Source organism: Pristis pectinata, chromosome 31 (genome assembly GCF_009764475.1).
Source record: "Pristis pectinata isolate sPriPec2 chromosome 31, sPriPec2.1.pri, whole genome shotgun sequence".
In the NCBI taxonomy this organism is placed as follows: Eukaryota; Metazoa; Chordata; class Chondrichthyes; order Rhinopristiformes; family Pristidae; genus Pristis; species Pristis pectinata.
The window spans coordinates 12,632,477-12,649,834 of record NC_067435.1 but is presented as its reverse complement, the minus strand read 5'-3'; the positions used below and the strand labels follow the sequence as shown (position 1 = coordinate 12,649,834).

Here is a 17,358-nt window from a genome sequence, read left to right as displayed (position 1 = left end):
TCCTCTCTGACTGCTGAAGTAAAAGTACTCGTGAAGTACTGGAGCTCCCACGACATCCTTCACATTTAAACAAATGCTGACTACCATTTATGAGTTTACAGGTGTCGAGCATGCAGCAGCCAATAACATTATTCTGCAACAACAATCCAATTGTGCTCAGCCTTAGGGTGCACCAGGCAAGAGCGCAACTGGGTGGGGTACAGATTAATTATTCTAAATCAGATCCTATCTACATGTTACAGTGTGCCTTTTAATGTAAAGGAACAACAGAACAAGACTACACCATTCGTCCCTTCCAACTATTTGACCACTTGATGAGATCACGGCTGATGTGTGACGTAATGTTCTGAGCCCACCTCCCCACAACCCTTCCTCCACTCCCAAATCTAACTTTGGTGAAAAGTCAAATAATCTCATATTTAAAACAAGTGCAACCCCCAACAAGTGCAACCCCCAAAATAAATTAACTTTTGCAGAAGAGGAATACACACTTCAAGCACCCTGTTTATGGTGGGTTTCTGAACCCAACTCCCAAAAGCACACGATTTAATTTTTTAAAAATTACCCCCACATCTTATAGCAACCAGCAGAAATAATTCTTCTTGGTGACTTCTAAAGTAGCTAACAAAGAATCTTTTATTGGTGGGAAGTTACTGCTATTACTGTCAATGGTCATTTCTCATTTTATTCTTAAAATCTAGAAATACCCATCCTTTCAACACTTCCCTTCCCACCATCCAGGGACCCAAATAGTCTTTCCAGTGATTCACTTGCACTCCTCCCAATCCAGTGTACCACATTTGGTGTTCACAACCCAATGTGGTCTTCTCTACTCTGCAAGGGCAACTCAGAGCAACCTGTTGCCTGCCATTTTAATACTTCATCCTGCTCACACCCTGACCTTCCTATGGCTTCCTTCACTGTTATTCAAGGGCCACATAAGCTTGAGCATCAGAACCTCATCTTCCATCTGGGGCTTCCGGACTCAATATCCAATTATATAATGTCAAGAAATTCACTCTCTTTGTCTGCATCATATCTGGCCATTTCTGCTTTAAATTATACATTCATGATATTGGCTCAGTTCTTCTCTCTCCATTAGCACAGCCTGAACTGCTGGGTACATCTCACGGCTCTGCATATTGCGTCTTGTATATTTCTTTCTTTGTAATCCCTCCCTGTAACTACTCCTTTAACCCACTGACTTGATGGTCTCTACAACTTATCCCCATGGCAACCCTGGTCTCATCCTATCACAGATATAGGGCTCTTTGTCCTATCCATCCCTCCTGCAGTTCTCTGCAACTTCAAACTAACTTCTTGCTCTTCTCCAGTTCTGGTTAAAGGTCATCGACCTGAAAAGTTAACTGTTTCTCTTTCCACAGATGCTGCCTGACCTGCTGTTTCCAGTATCTGCAGTTTTTATTTTTGCTTACCAGAAACATATCATCTATAATGAACAGAAATTTAAAATCAGCACAGGAACCGAGACTCAATAGGTTTAAAAGCAACACAGAGACTGAGTGAGTTTAAGTATGCATTTGTATTAAACAAAAAGCCAGGATATATTAAAAAATTGAGTGGGGTAAATAAAAATTGTAAGAATATTTTGAGCTGTTTATCATTTAAATGAGTTGATCTAATAGATAGTGGAATGGCAAGGCACTCGAGAGCCATGGAATGTTCATCTTATGATATGTGGAAACTCCAGGATGCTTCCCATGAAATGGACAAACAAATGGAAGGAGCCCGAGCTCTAGAACTTGGAACTTGAGCAACAGCTGATGTCACATGGTCCATCCATGCGGGAACAGTTTCATGGAGAGCACACTGCAGGAGGTGGTCACCATTCAAGTCATTAGTATGCAGGCCGAGAGTTAATAGGTAAACATAAATAAAGAAAGCAGGCAAGTTCAGGAGATCCTTGAGAACATCTCATTCTGTAAACCAGGGTTCAGTTCTGAACACTGTTGCAGGAAGAAGAATTCTTCTTGGGAGTGCAGCAGAGCCAAGATCAAGGGAGAAGGGCCAGGAGAGCAAAAGTTAGAGAAGATTCTACAGTTAGAAGAGCGGTCAGCATTTCCTGTGGTATCAGACGTGATTTCAAAGTGCCAAGTTGCCTCCCTGATGCCAGGTTAAAGGACATCACTGAGCAGCTGCAGAAAATTTCCAGAAAGGGAGATTGAACAGCCAGAAGTCACAGCCCATATCAGTACTAAAATCGTAGATAGAAAACAGGACGAGGTTCTGCAGTCAGATTTTAAACTATTGGGAAAGATTAAGAAAAAGACTTCAAAGGTATAAGTTCTATATTGCTCCCTGTGCAATCCTCCAGCAAATACAGAAAGAGAAGATGGAACATATTCAGACCAAATAAGGTGCATCACAATAGGACTGGGGCTCATACCTTCACAGATAACGCTAGTGCTGTTGGGAAGGGTTGTAACCAGTTTGGCAGAGGAGCAGAAAGCTGAGGCAAGATTCAGATGGGGTAAAAATCAGATACTAAGAGGGAATGCAGAAAATGAGTTAATATAGGGGGTAAGTTAAGAACAAAATGGTGTAATCACTATGTTGGTTGTGGACGAGAGACTTCAGAATAGTCTGAAGACGTGAAGTGCAAACTTTTAAAGGCAAATTTCTGGCAATGCAAAACTAGGGTGGTAACAGTCGGGATTTAGTTACCTGAATATCAACTGAGATTCATTCAGTGTTAGGGCACAGAGGGAACAGAATTCCTAGCTTGCTTTCAGGAGAATATTTTTTAACCAGTATGTAGCAAGCACAGCAAGTTGGCAGGGAGAGGGGGCACAATTCTGAATTTAGTTTTCAGAAATGAGGCTGGGCAGGTGGAATGAGGATCAGTCGAAGAGAACCTCTGTGTTAATGATCACAAATCTACACAGCTGCAGAAAGGAACAAAAATACGAGTAAATGCTCCAATTTTCATTGAGACTAAGTTTACTGGACTGAAGTGATTGAGCTAGAGCACACTCGAACCAGCCTCTTAACAATAAATCAGTCTCAAAGTGATGAGAGGTAATCAAGAGGGTTGGGGTAAACATGTTATGACAAAGAAAAAGGCTGGGCAGCCAAACAAAAGCCCTGTGGATGAGATGATTTATGGAAGGTAGGGAAGGCAGAAAAGAATTACTTATGTCAGATACAGCCTATCTATAGATGTGGACTAGAAAAATGTAAGAGCATAGGGGTGAAATTAAAAGTAGAATTCACAAGTGAGGGTACGAAAAGAAACAGGCAGGTGAAATCAGAGTAAATCCTAAGTACAGAGAGAGTAAGAGGAAAACTAATGAGAGAGGTAGGCCAACAAGGGAGTGAAGAGGTAACACATGTGAAGCCAGAGGATGTGGGTGGAGTTCTCAGTGAATACTTTTGCAGCTGCCTTTCTAAAATACAGGAAACAATGTAATTAAGGAGGAGGTGTGTGAAATATTGGCTAGGATAAGCACAGCATAAGCAGAAATATCAAGGATTTTGTCATCTTTTAAAATGGATAAATTGCCAAGCCCAAGTGAAATACATGCCAGGCTATTAAAAGCAGCAATAAAGGAAACTTGAGTGGCTCTGACCATTTTTCTGTCACATAGCTTCAGGTTATGGTGTGGGAGGATTGGAGAATAGTTCTTGTTACACCACTTACAAAAGGGAGGAATGAATAAACCATGTAATAATTACAGTTTAACTTCAGTGCTGGGCAAATTATTAGAAACATTTCTAAGGGAAAACATAAGCCTTCATTTAGAAAGGCATAGATTAATTCAAACCATGTCACATGTGGTAAACAATCTAATTTTCAGACAGGTACCAAGGACAGTCAATGACTCATTAACTCTCTGCCTGCAGTCTCTCGAGCTGAGTGGTGACCACCTGCTGCAGTATGCTCTCCATGAAACTCTTCCCATTGACACAGTTCCTGATGGCAAGCTGGTCAAAAAAGCACAGGCACATGGGATCCAAGGGAGGGTAACAAACTGGACCCAAAATAGGCTCAATAGCATGAAGCAAGAGGGTAATGATTGGTGCTTTTGTCACTAGAAGGAGGGAGCCAGCAGGGTTTCACAACTCAATGTCTTGCTTTCTTTTGTACACATTAATGATTTAAACTTAAATGCAAGCAGTATGACGTCTGCAGGTTATATAAAAATTAATTGTGCGGTTGAACGATAGGAGGAAAGGGTGTTAATGGGGCTGTCCAAGCAACAAGGTTACAGCAAGGCAAGTGGTGGAGTGCGATTTATGGACTTGCTCTGACAGCCAGCAGGATCAAATGGGCCAAAAGGCCTCCTTCTACACTGTCAAGAAACATAATACATCAGAGAAATGGTAAGACTTGGGATATGGAGGACTACAATCTAGTGCAATTAGCTGGATAGTTCTTTTTCCACTGATGGGCTGAACTGCCTCCTCCTTATCACAAGTTTTGCATGGGAATCATCTATCTCTCCATGGAACTCCCATCTGCTTTAACAAAACTTGCAGCAACACCTTGGCATACAAACAAGAAGTTCAAGAAATGCAATAAGAAACAGGATGTAGCAATGAATCATCAACATTGAATGCCAAGGCACTGTCACAAGGAGATTTGGGCTAATGTTTGCCCAACACTTCCTTCAAGCCCCACTTCCTCATGTATGAGATCGTACAGAAGGCAGCATGAAATGGGCTTCCCATTCCCCTCACCCCCCAAAATGAAATTCTTAAAAACATGGCAAAATATGACTAAAAACCATCAAACCCTTATGAGGATGGGAGAAAAAGAAAATTCCATGTTCATTAATAATGTTAATATAGCGAGGGCAAGTCTCTCGCCTTTCAATCCAATTCTTCCATTATTTGGTTAAATAAAAACCTGTACAGGATAGGCCACTGTTGATGTAGACCTTTTAAAACAAGGTCACTAGTTATTCTTGGCCTTGTTCCCAACTTCTACTGTTACTGATTAGCAGGTGTTCCTTGCCATGGCTACATTACTAGAAAATTAAACTATTTCCTTCTTGGTTCCCCAAGTGGATAAGAAGTCTCTTGGTGTTGATCACTGATGACACACGTAGCTTCTCATGCGCATTAAATTACAAGACACCACTCCTGGCCAGTGGGAGGTGGAAACCTGCTCAGGGTTTTCTATCTGGCCACCGACAGAAGAAAGCACCGAGATGGACGTGCTCCTTTTAATTCATTAACAGAATATGGATATTGCTGGGAAGGCCAGCATTACTGTACTTCCCTTACTGCCTTTGAAGTCAAACTGTATTTACAATAATTTACATATACATCAGTCAATGCAGATGAGATCAAGTAATTTGGGTGGACCCATATTTTGTAGATAAACCTCTGTACTTCTACATATGAATAATTTGATTTTCCATTCATTAGTTGCCCTTGTCCATTCAATCATCCAGTGGAGTGACTGAGTGCAGTAAATCAATTGCCCATGTGATAATACTGTGATAACAGGAAAAGTAGAGGGAGCTGAATTACTGATGGTGAAGGCAGTGATTATTTCCATGTTTACTTGTGATGGATGTTGTACACCAAGCATGGAACTGGGTCCATCATACTGTCTTATGGAGCAGTCCATCGGAAAACAGGACCTCTGCCAGGTCCTTGCTCCCTGTTTCTAGCCTGCCACAGTTCAAAAGTGTCTACCTCTCATGAACTCATGCTGCTGTTGTATGATGATGATCCCTGGGCTACTCCCTAGCACCTCCTAAACCCACAACTACCAAGGACAAGGGCAACAGGCTCACAGGAACACCACCACCTGCACATAAGGAATGCTGGCCTTGCCAGAAATGCTCTCGTCCCAGGAAACGAATAAATAAAAACAGACCAAACACTTCCCCAGCTGGCCTGAGAAGTGGGAAGAAAACAACCTCAACCCCACACCCGGCCTCCTCTTCAGCATATCTGCCATTAGCTTGTTCCAGTCAGACTCACTGTGCTGTGCATGTATACCTGCAAGCAGTACAGGGAGAAAGCCCCTCAAACCTAACACTCCACAAAATCACGTTGTCACACCCACCCACTGAATCTCAATTGATACACCAGCTGGATAAACAGCAACTTACCTCAGGTTTTTCCTTACTCACAACCGTCATGATAATCTTGTTGAAGTCTAACGCACTCCATCGCAGAACATAAAGCCCCTCCTTGTTCTCCTCTCTCCGGAGTTTGTTGGTGACATAGTGCGGTCTATGGGGATGGCAAGGAAAAGATTGAAGGTCCACTCCCTCACCACTTTTGATCCTTACATCTCAGGTACAACATGAATAAAACTACAAAAGGCTTGCCAGATTTATAGAAACTGCTGAAACCTGGCTCCCCCTGTGGATAATGGGTCTCCTGGTTTTGGTCACTGACAAACGCACGTAGCTTCTCATGTGCAACAAATGACAAGACACCACTCCTGACCAAGGAGAGGTGGAAATGTCCTATCCGGCCACTCACAATAGGAAGCACCAAGTTGGGTGTGACCCTTCCCAGAGTCAAAAAACGTACTGACTTAACACAACCTTGTTTTTAATTCATTAACGGAACCTGGGTATTGCTGGGAAGGCCAGCATTTACTGCCCATCCCTCACCGCCCTTGCTCAGCAATTTCATGGGGGCAGTTCTGGGCCAACTACTGTGTATCTGGAGCAACACATAATCCAGACAGGATAAAGACAACCAATTTCCTTCTCCCAAGGACAGACATGAAGGAGGAGGGCTTCTGCAAAAATCCAGTAATTTCATGGACATTGGGACAGGTTTTCTTTCCAGGTTACAAATTCTCCACATGCCATGGTGCGAATCAAACTGGAGTCACTGGCTCATATTCCAGGCTTCTGGATTACAAGGTGAATAACACAAATAATAGGTTGCTATTCACCATGTCTGTGTAAGGATACCAAGTCAAATGATAATACAATTCAGTCCATATTCCACCACATGATCTCAAGTGTTTAATGAGAGGGCACAGATCAAGGTTTTCTCTGCATCTATCATGTGCCGTATCTGTCCTGGGAATGTCCAATGGGACAGTGTAAAGGAGCTATTGTCATGGGGTGCCCTAAAGGAGAAAAATTGTAGCAAGCCTGCCATCTTTACATACTCAGTCACAAAATATGCAGCAATCAGTTACACTGACACCTACTGCATTGGTCCATGGATGCCGTTGGTGATACTCAGGACAACCCGTGGAGGAGCCACCTCATGACACAGGTAGTGGTGCGAGTCAGTCGTCAGGCGAGAGTAACCATCAATCAACGATGCAAAGGAAAGTGCAATTTTATGGGAGGTCAGTACCAGGTCCTTCAAATACAAAGAGGAAAGGAATTAGCTTTGATGATCATTGTGCTTAAGTTGTACAGCAAATGCCATATTCCAGGTTTCAAACTGCAGATAAAAAGCACAAATTTATGTTGTTCAGTGGGCAGATTATAGGATAGCACATCAGAAATTCAGTAAATTGTTTTTCCCATACTTGTGTACTTTATAATATGTAGCATATTTGGTGAAGGTACAGTTTATCTTTGTGCAGTTGACTACTTTTGGATGTTGGGACTGAGGAACCCAAGCAGTGAGTCAATTTTTGCAGATTTCCATGACCCTGCTTTAGCAAGGTGTCCCTGGGAACATGTCAGCATTGGTAAGAGTTGAATTTATTAATTTTGCTTAAGATACCTCTGATATGATTGACGATAATTGAATGATCCATAAAATAGCAAAATGGAGAAACTGTTGGCGTTGCAACTGAATTTGGCCCAACATGTCCCTTAAGTGCATGATTAGTGGGAACATTGAGTGTGCCAGTCACAGTTAAGGGTGAATCAGCCACATTACAACAGGCTGCATTGATATAATCATTTTTTTTAATAACATCACAAGGAATTTCACGAGTTTGACACAGCCACAAAGAAATATCAGGTCCAAGGCTTAGTCTCAGACAACGGTCCCTCAATTTCTTTATGTCAGGAACCAAAGAATGCTGGTTCACCACCTTCTCAAGACCCAACACGTGTTTGACCATGACAGTGCTTCCCAGCCCTGTTCCTGGTAATCGAATGTTATTCCACAGCTCTAAAAATTTCAACATTTTAGTTATCAGTAATTAGACTAATAAGGTGATCAATTATTAGAAATTTTAGCTGCTTTCTACAGCTTAGAAATTATCATATTTTGTATTCATTTCACGAGGATTTTATGAGAGTGTTGCATCAGCAGAAAGAGGATTGGGAAATACAGTATGATGAAAATAAAAACGTGCAACCACAAATTTTAGGTCAAGAAAACTCTAAGCAATGCTGAACACATTCCTGCATGCAGAAGCACTCTCACACTGCACTCCCTCAATCCCTTGCTCTGTTTTGGTAAGAGATTAAAGCCAAACCCAAACCTGACCTGACAAAATATTCTCCATACATGACCCAGCCCAAGTATTAATATTAAATGTTATTCGCATGCCAGTAATGCTACACAGATCATCTTGACCTGGATAAAGAACTGAACAGGGCACAGCACTTACCCAATTAAAACCAGGATATATACGAGTGACAAACCCAATGTGTAGAGAGATCCCATCAAGTAGCCAAGCTCTACACAAACAGATGCACATACCTTTGCCCACAACCTCTTCCTCAGCCCCTCATCCTTTTCTCTAACTATTTCCATTTCCACTAACCCCATCGCCCTCTCAGCCCCCTTTGTCCTTCCCTCCCTGCTTTCTCCACCTTCACCACTCTAACCCTGCACTCACCCTCTTTTCTCCCTCTGGACTCCCATTCCCTCTTCTGCTTTCCCTCCAACCCCCACTCACCTCTCTCTACCTGCTTGCTCTCTATTGGGACGAGGCTGCTCCTCAGTCAACTCTTTTCCTGTGACTACAGGAGCCATGTCACCCAAGGTTTACAACTGAGCACAAGTACTCCAGCTGCCCATCTAATGTTGCCTGGTGTCAGCGGGCCACAGCAAGTGGCCGGTGGATACCAACAGTTACAAGTAGCTGGTGAGGCAAAGCGTACCATAGGATGAATCCACTCCCCCGTCCTCTAGCGAAACCCACCACCCATTACCACGGCCTTTGGGGCACAGTTAAAGAACTGACTTGTTTGAGGAGAGGGGTTGAGGAAGGGAACCGTAGGCAGATAAAGGCTGTGGCAGAGTGCAGTAAACCAAAGTAGTAAACAAAGCCAGAACTGGAAGGGAACAACTATCTCTTCACTTTGTTCTTTTCCCTCTCAAGCCAGACTCTGACACAGGTAAGGTTTTCTGTTGATTAGGTTAGGACCTTATTCCCTGGAGTGCAGGAGAATGAGGGAAGATCTTATAGAGGTATACAAAATCAGAAGGGGTATCGATAGGGTGAATGCATGCAGGCTTTCTCCCCTAAGGTTGGGTGAGACTACAATTAGAGGACGTAGGTTTAGGGTGAAAGGTGAAATATTTAAGGGGGAATCTGCGGGGGAACTTCTTCACTCAGAGGGTGGTGTGAGTGTGGAACAAGCTGTCAGCAGAAATGGTAGATATGGGTTCAATTGTAACATTTAAGAGAGGTTTGGATAGGTAGATGGATGGGAGGGGTTTGGAGGGATAAGGTCCAGGTGCAGGTACATGGGTCTAGGCAGAAGATCAGGTCGGCATGGACTAGGCGGGCCAAAGAGCCTATTTCTGTGCTGTAGTACTCTATGACTGTGCAAGAAAATAAAGCTGCAAATGCTGGAAATCTGAAATAAAAACAGAAAATGCTTGAAGCACTCAGCAAGTCAGGCAGCATCTGTGAAGAGAGAAAGAGTTAACATTTCAGGCTGTTAAAACAAGATGCAGAGTAAGTGGAAGTTGGGTAGAAATCCAATGTGAAGTCCACAAGTGTGGATGGAAGTCCAGTTGACAGGGAACAGCAAAAGGGTATCTCAAAAGATTCTGAGAGCTCAGTGGAGAAATAACATTAAAAGTAATGAGCTCAAAGTAAACCAATGCAAATTCTGCAAATCTTAAGTGGTTGACTCTCCCTCCTGGATTCCTTAATGTTGCTCTGCAAGTACTTGCCTGCAACACATTCAATTATAGCAACAACTGCTCCAATTTAGGCAACAATGGAAAGGATGGTTGTAAACAAACTGGCACACAGTTGAAACATACTGAATGTGGAGACAAAGCTCTCATTCTGGAGCTGCATTCAGAATAAGGGCAATTTCACTGAAAGCAGCTTTTACCTCAGAATAAATTTCTCTCTTTCAAACCTAGAGAGAGAAAAAGAAAATGTTGATAAAGATTTACTAGTTATTCAAGCTCTCAAATCTCAAAGACAGGGAACCACACTCTAACATGAACAAAAGTAAACAGTGCACACTTCTCTTCCTGCAAGATGAGCAACAACTTTACAGGTTAGTTTTGTCTTTTGGGCCTCTACGTCCACCCCAATTTCTCTCATAGTCTGACAGAGACCGTGAACTGGGAAATTAGCTTGATTGCGTGTACACCTCCCTGCCTAATTACTTAGGCAGCATGGTTAGGGAAAGATGCCTGGGTACATTACTCAGAGGTTAGACACAGATTCTCAAAACAGATTCTCATTCTAAAGACATGGGCAACCTCTTCTATCACAACTTTCTTGCCTTATTCTCATTTTTCCCTTCACTATTTTACTCATCCACCCCTCCCCAGTGCCCGATTTGACCTCTTAAACCTCATTTGCCATGTAATGCTTGACACTCGCACCGTCACCTACTGTTCACAGGAATATCTCTTTAACTTGTTCTTTCCTTAGATGTGCAAACTCAGTCCAACTTCATCCAATGTCAGCTTTACTTGAGTCACCACTGACTCTTCAGAGATTGTGCTGGTGGCATTCAGCACAGTCATGGCTCCTCATTTATGGTCCCAAATGGAAATTCCTTTTAAAAATCAAAAATAAAACTGCAGATCCTGGATATCTGAAATTCTGATCAAAGATCTTTAACCATTTTGTTTACCACACATGCTGCCTGATCTGCTAAGTATTCCCAGCATTTTCTGTTTTTATTTTGGAAATTCTTTTTGAATTGTTACTGACACCAAATGTAATGACTCAAAAGGCACAACTGCCAAGAAGTCTGTGGAACTAATAACCTCCCAACTGACTCGCTTTCAATCTGATCTCCCAAAGTGGTCAGCATTTCTGTTACAAAAAATAGCTTCAAGGGAAACAAATCCATGCAGAACAGAGGCAAATTATATTCACAATCCCAATATCTTGACTGTATTAATCACGGTGAATTTCCTTCGAATAAGTTAGACCTTGCTCAAGTACACAAAGACTTCTACAGATCCTACGTGGCCCAAGAATCATCAGTCACTTGATTGCAATAATACCTCTGATGGCTGAGAAAGGTTAATTAGTGGGCCACACTGACAATCCCAAGTTGAATATTTTGCTAATACCACAGGACCGAACCTGTCTACTTATTGGCAACTTATTGCCTACTGATTGGCAAAGTAGGAGAGCATGTTTCTAATTAGGGAGTCTTGGGATAGACAAGGAAAATATAACATGGAATCCCAAACCTGACTGCAACTGAGCAACATAACACATCAACACTCAAATGCAGCCACTGGCCACTTGTACAGTGAACAGCAAGATGGACAACCCATGTGAAAACAAGGAGAGAGATGGGGAGGAGAAAATTAACAGAACAATAACACTCACCAGACATTTGTTATCCTGCCGATGAACACTGACCCTGCAGTCAGAGATGGCAATGTGTGTAATCTCCTTAAAATCACAGAAATAAATCCACAACTTCTCAGTGAACTCCATTGCTTCGTTTAGTTTGTTATTACTGTGGTCTCCAGATTTTCCTTTCCATCCGATCTTTTTGATGGGTAGGGGCTATATTGAAAAAAGGCAGAGCAAAATGAGATGTCTCCAAACTCCAACAGCTTGCATCTAGTGGGGTACTTAGCTACAAATGAAAAATAATCCATCAAATAGAGTTCATGGTCTAAAGCCTAAAATTAACAAGCAGTTTAGATTTAAATTTACAAGTAGTTTAAAGCCATTAGTTTACATGACTTTCAGGGCTCATCTATGACTCAACTGACAGCATTCTCTCTTTCAACCTCAATTCAGAAGGTTTAAGAAGTGAATACATAACCCAAGCCAGTATTGAGGCAGCGTTGCACAGTTGGGGATGCCACATATTGGATTAGACCAAAGTTTTTGTGCACTTTCTCTGGCAGACACACTATTTTGAAGAATGGGAAACTATCCTGGGTGCTGGCCAATGTTTATCCCTAAAGCAACCTCAATGAAACAAATAAACAAATTACATATCATAATGTTATTTGTGGAAGCATGCCATGCACAAATAGAGTACTCAAATTTTATGTAAAGTGCATTAGAACGTTCAGAAAGATGTGAAAGGCACCATATTAGTGCATCTGTTTCTTTCCTTTCCCACAGGATCTGCTTTGCCAATGGATTCAAGGCAATAAGTTTGCAGAGCATAATAGTGGGTGGGGGCAGAGGCACAATGGGATGACATTACAGAGATGTCCAAAAATAATCACAGAGCCATGACTTGTAGCTTTTGTACTTGATGGTAAGTGGCATGGAAATACCAGTTTGATCAAGAGTGGCAGAAATAATAGCAATGGAATACCATTTTCTCTGCTACAGTCCAAGTCCCTGTGAGGCACAGGTCCAGTAGCTGCACAAAGCTCATATTTCTATCTATCTGAAGTTGGATATAAAACACAGACACATGAGAGACTGCAGATTCTGGAAATTTGGAGCAACACACTCAAAATGCTGGAGGAACTCAGCAGGTCAGGCAGCATCTATGGATGGAAATGAACAGTCCACATTTCCAGCCAATACCTTTCATCAGGACTGGAAAGAAAGAGATCTTGGCCCAAAACTTCGACTGTTCATTTCCCTCTATAGATGCTGCCTGACCTGCTGAGTTCCTCCAGCATTTTGGATATAAAACACACTTTGTTTCTAAATTTGTCCATTTACTGACAAGTTGCATCTTTTGTTGCATTTAATATTTATGGCAACAAAAGCACTGTCACTGTCAAAACAGGTGGTGAACAGATTGGAGACACGTCAGGGCCTGCAAGCGACCCCGGGGAGCACGTCAGGGCCTGCAAGCGATCCCGGGGAGCACATCAGGGCCTGCAGGGCAACTTCAGGAACATGGTATTACTTGCAAGGAATCTCCAGGAGTACATCAGTATTTGCAAGGAACCCCCAGGAGTATATCAGCATCTGCAAAGGAATGCCAGGTGTATGTTTGTGTTTGCAGGGGATGCCAAGGAATGTGCCACTATTTGTAGATGATCCCTGGATGTGTGCCATATTGGTATTGGTTTATTATTGTCACTTGTACTGAGGTAAAGTGAAAAGCTTGTCTTACAAACCGATTGTACAGGTCAATTCATTACACAGTGCAGTTACATTGAATTAGTACAGAGTGCATTGAGGTAGTACAGGTAAAAACAATAACAGTAGAGTAAAGGTGTCACAGCTACAGACAAAGTGCAGTGCAATAAGGTGCAAGGTCACAACAAGGTAGACCATGAGGTCATAGTCCATCTCATCGTCTAAGGGAACTGTTCAATAGTCTTATTTTTAGTGGATCCCCAGATGTATGCCAGTATTGAGAGGTAAACCCCTATAGCGTCTCAAGCTGTAGAGACGAATCTCATGTATTTGCCATTTTCAGGGGATTCCCAAGACTCTAATGTTTTCAGGTGGCGCCACAGTAATCAAGGGTTAATAAGCCACAAGCCCACTGAGAAAGAACAACAGGCAGAGTTCCCATATTCAGCTGAAAGCTCTTGTTGGATGGTTTGTGCAGGGACCAAAACTGCTTATGGTGTCTTTGAAAATAAGAAAAATTGTCAAAGATGCAAGGAAGAAAATTAGCAATCTGTAATCTGGCGATCTGTAGTTTAAGCACAATTCCACATTAATGTGCAACTCTGCAATCCTGCACCACCCTAAAGCTTAGCGCTCACCTCCTTCTTCAATGTTCTCCACTGTATGCCCTCTGTCCCTGTCACCAGCACTTCATATTCCTGGGTAACCTGTGCAGGGCAGATAAGGTCCTCTGTGGTCCTCACATAATACCGGCCATTTATGTAAGGAGTCCTGCTGCTTTCTGGCAGTACCTCCAAGTACAGAGCCTGGAAGAACTCGCCTCCAAAGTTGTTGCATAGGTTCTCCAAGGTGGAGATATATTTGAATACAATATCGTGCTGGATCATCTTCCCAGGACCAGCGACAGGCAGCTGGAAGCCCCTCACAAATTTTCGAAAACCACGTTTTAGACGGACCCTCGTCAGGGGATTGCTCTTCTCAATTTTTGTACGGAACGCCTTTGGGATGCACTCCTTAAAACTGACAGAAAAGCACAGAGGAAGTTGATCAATAACATCATCTCATAAAAAGCTTCAACATCATGACAGAACAAGTGGGTGAACCCAGTTCCCTGGTGATTTGACTTAGAGGTTCCACCAGTACCATTGCTGGGACTCCCACCTTCAACCCGTTTTTCCTGAAGCTTCAGTGCAGCTTAGGTCTTTTCAATTTTATTTCCCATCTCTGCCAAGGCAGGGAATGGAAATAGAATCAGACAGATGGCAAAAAAAAAATGGAATAGGAATAGGCAATTCAGCCCCTTGAAAATCAAAAAAAACTGTAGATCCTGGAAATCTAAAATCTAAATTAAAAAAAAGAAAATGCTGTAAACACTCAGCAGGTCAGGCCCAATCTGTGGGAAGAGTTAACATTAAGTCAGGCCACGGATGCAGCTGTGAGTTTGACCTAACATTGCCTCAAGTCTGCCCTGCCACTTAAAATCATTGCTGATCTGATTTTTGACCTCAGCACTTTTCTCCTGCCTAATCCCCATAGCCTCCTGAAGCACCAAAAATCAATTCATCTGAGTCTTCAATATTCTTAGAGTCAGCATCATGGTTCCAAACAAAAAGTGCAGCCTCACAGCTCTCAAGAGAAGGAAGTCCTTCTTATCTCTGCCTCAAAGGTCTCTGAAGGTCCTCATCCTCAGACACCTCTACCAATGTATATATCCTCACAGAACAAGGCTGTCAAGCCCCTTCAAAATCATATACGCTTTAATAACGCCATTTCTCGTTCTTCTAAATTCCAGAGAGTGTAGCCCAAGTCTTATCAATCTTCACTCAGATCCCTGGGATCAAAAGTATGAATTTTCCTTGTTGTTCTCCATGGACAGCCACACTGGGCCATTTATTCACTTTTCAGAATACTCTATCTGATTCGAACTTTGTTTTTCTAATCTCTCTCTCTTCATCCTCTTCCTGCTACATCACATTCTGCATGACAAGCTTTCACTGCTCACTTGAAATCTTCAGTTGATAATATGTGCTCTTGTTGCTCCCTTCCCTCTTCTTCTTCCATACACAGGACTGCGTCCCTAACAGTGAATACTCATCCAGTTCATCCACTACCCTTACGTCCTTTACTGACATCAATCTCATTAATAAGATCCAGATATTACATTCCACTGTTGTCCGTGCACATTTATGTGAATGCATTTTGTCACTGCAGCAATGAGCAGTGTTTTGGACACATTTTTGCATGCCTGCTCACACACCTCACTTCTTTAGACACGTCCCCAAGCGAGCGCCCACTCTGGACTGCGATGTACGAAAGGTGAAGAACAGCCATTCCCAGACTCTCATTTTGGAAGACATGTACATCCTGCTCTTTCTGCGGTTCCCGGAGTGGAGCAATGCCGTTTATGAAATCATATTTACCCTGAAAGCACATGGAAGCATTACTGTCAGACACCACTGGAAGGAACAGCAGATAAAACTCAGAGAGAAACTGTCGATGATGAAATGCACATTAAATGGTCACTCTCACAGACAGCCAAAGAGGTTCACCTGTGAGTGACTGATATATCATAGTGTTTCTTAAACATAGTTAGCATACAGCAAGATTCAACACACAGCATGTGGATAAATGACCAATTAAACTGTTTTGGTGATATTTAGTTGAGGGACAACTTTGGTCAAAAATCCAGTACATCTCCTTGAAGTTCAACAAGAATATTTTTTTCCAATCCAACAAAAGCATAACTTAAAGTGAATGGACGTCTTATAGCCACCAAATAGATGTGGACAGGTTTAGAGGAGGAACGGTCAAAGACAAGAGTTTCTCGTACTTTTACCACACTGAACTAGGGATAATAATGAAAAGTTACCAGGGTTCCTCAGCTCAATGCTTTCAATGACCCTCCTGACTTGAAATTCCTGTATATGAGCACTCAGTGAGAACAGCAGCAGGTTTGGCTCTGATGCTTCACGGTGTCAAATATTCCAAAGAAACTCACAGTCAAGTGTCACACGTGTTTGCACACTGCATATGTTATGACAGTATTCACATAAAGGGCAGTGAACAAAAAGTCCAGAAGGTTGTAGATGGAGAATCTGTCAATAATGTGAAAGAGAAATCAATGCCATCTTGGGAATTGAAGATTTTAATCAATATGGATATAGAATAAGCATTCCAGATTAAATGGATGGGCAAATCTATAATTCACAAAATGGTAGAACAGAGTCAGAGCATTAAAAGCACTACTCTTAGGGTACTTTTATTAACACAACTGGAGCAGCCACATTAATACTCAAAAGGGTTAACAAGACTACTCTTGTACTTGTGACAACCACTTAGTTGAGACACTGAAAGGCTGCCAGTGGAACTAAGTGCCAAATAAGACTGGCTTTCTGAAGGCAAGAGCTAAATGTGCATTAGTTTTTTGTTTGCATAAATAAGAGGTTTTTCCTTTTTTTAAAAAGGTGATATCAACTCATTTGTGCTGAGTTACAGGCAACAACCTGTACGCAAATAAACAGTACTCTTTAGCATTCAGGAATCCACAGCTTTCAGGGTGGATATGTTTTGACCAATTTAACTGCTTCAGGCTTAGAGCCTTTATCTTCACATTTTTTATTAAAAACTTCAATTAAAAATAGAAGACAGCAGTCTGGAAAATCCTGCAGAACAAGAAGTGCCTTGGAACAGAAGCTGTCAAGCTTTGTGCAGGGAGCACAACAGCACGAAGGCGGAAGTGTGGAGACAGGAGGACGCCATGAACATTTCCACATCTGCTCATGAATGGCGGACAATAATTAAATAGTTAACAGTAGAAGGAAACTCCGAGACCATTCCCATCCTCAATTATGGTGGGGCCATCGATAGCAAAGATTAAAAAAAACTACAGATGCTGGAAATCTCATAAAAACGTAAAATGCTGGGAATGCTCAGCAGGTAGGCTGCATCCTGCCTGACTTGTTAAGTGTTTCCAGCATTTTTCTTTTTTTATC

The 17,358-nt window shown here is 42.1% G+C and overlaps 1 protein-coding gene across 1 annotated transcript in view; it reads right to left on the bottom strand.

Moving 5' to 3' along the window:
* tyk2 (tyrosine kinase 2) overlaps positions 1 to 17,358 on the bottom strand; it is a 107,976-nt gene that overhangs the window by 36,053 nt on the left and 54,565 nt on the right. Inside the window, exons 5-9 of the mRNA XM_052042293.1 lie at positions 15,624 to 15,787; positions 14,005 to 14,386; positions 11,687 to 11,869; positions 7,157 to 7,314; positions 6,090 to 6,213 (exon numbers count right to left, since the gene is read on the bottom strand). Coding sequence (XP_051898253.1) covers positions 6,090 to 6,213; positions 7,157 to 7,314; positions 11,687 to 11,869; positions 14,005 to 14,386; positions 15,624 to 15,787 — 1,011 coding nt within the window. The remainder of the gene's footprint in view (positions 1 to 6,089; positions 6,214 to 7,156; positions 7,315 to 11,686; positions 11,870 to 14,004; positions 14,387 to 15,623; positions 15,788 to 17,358) is intronic.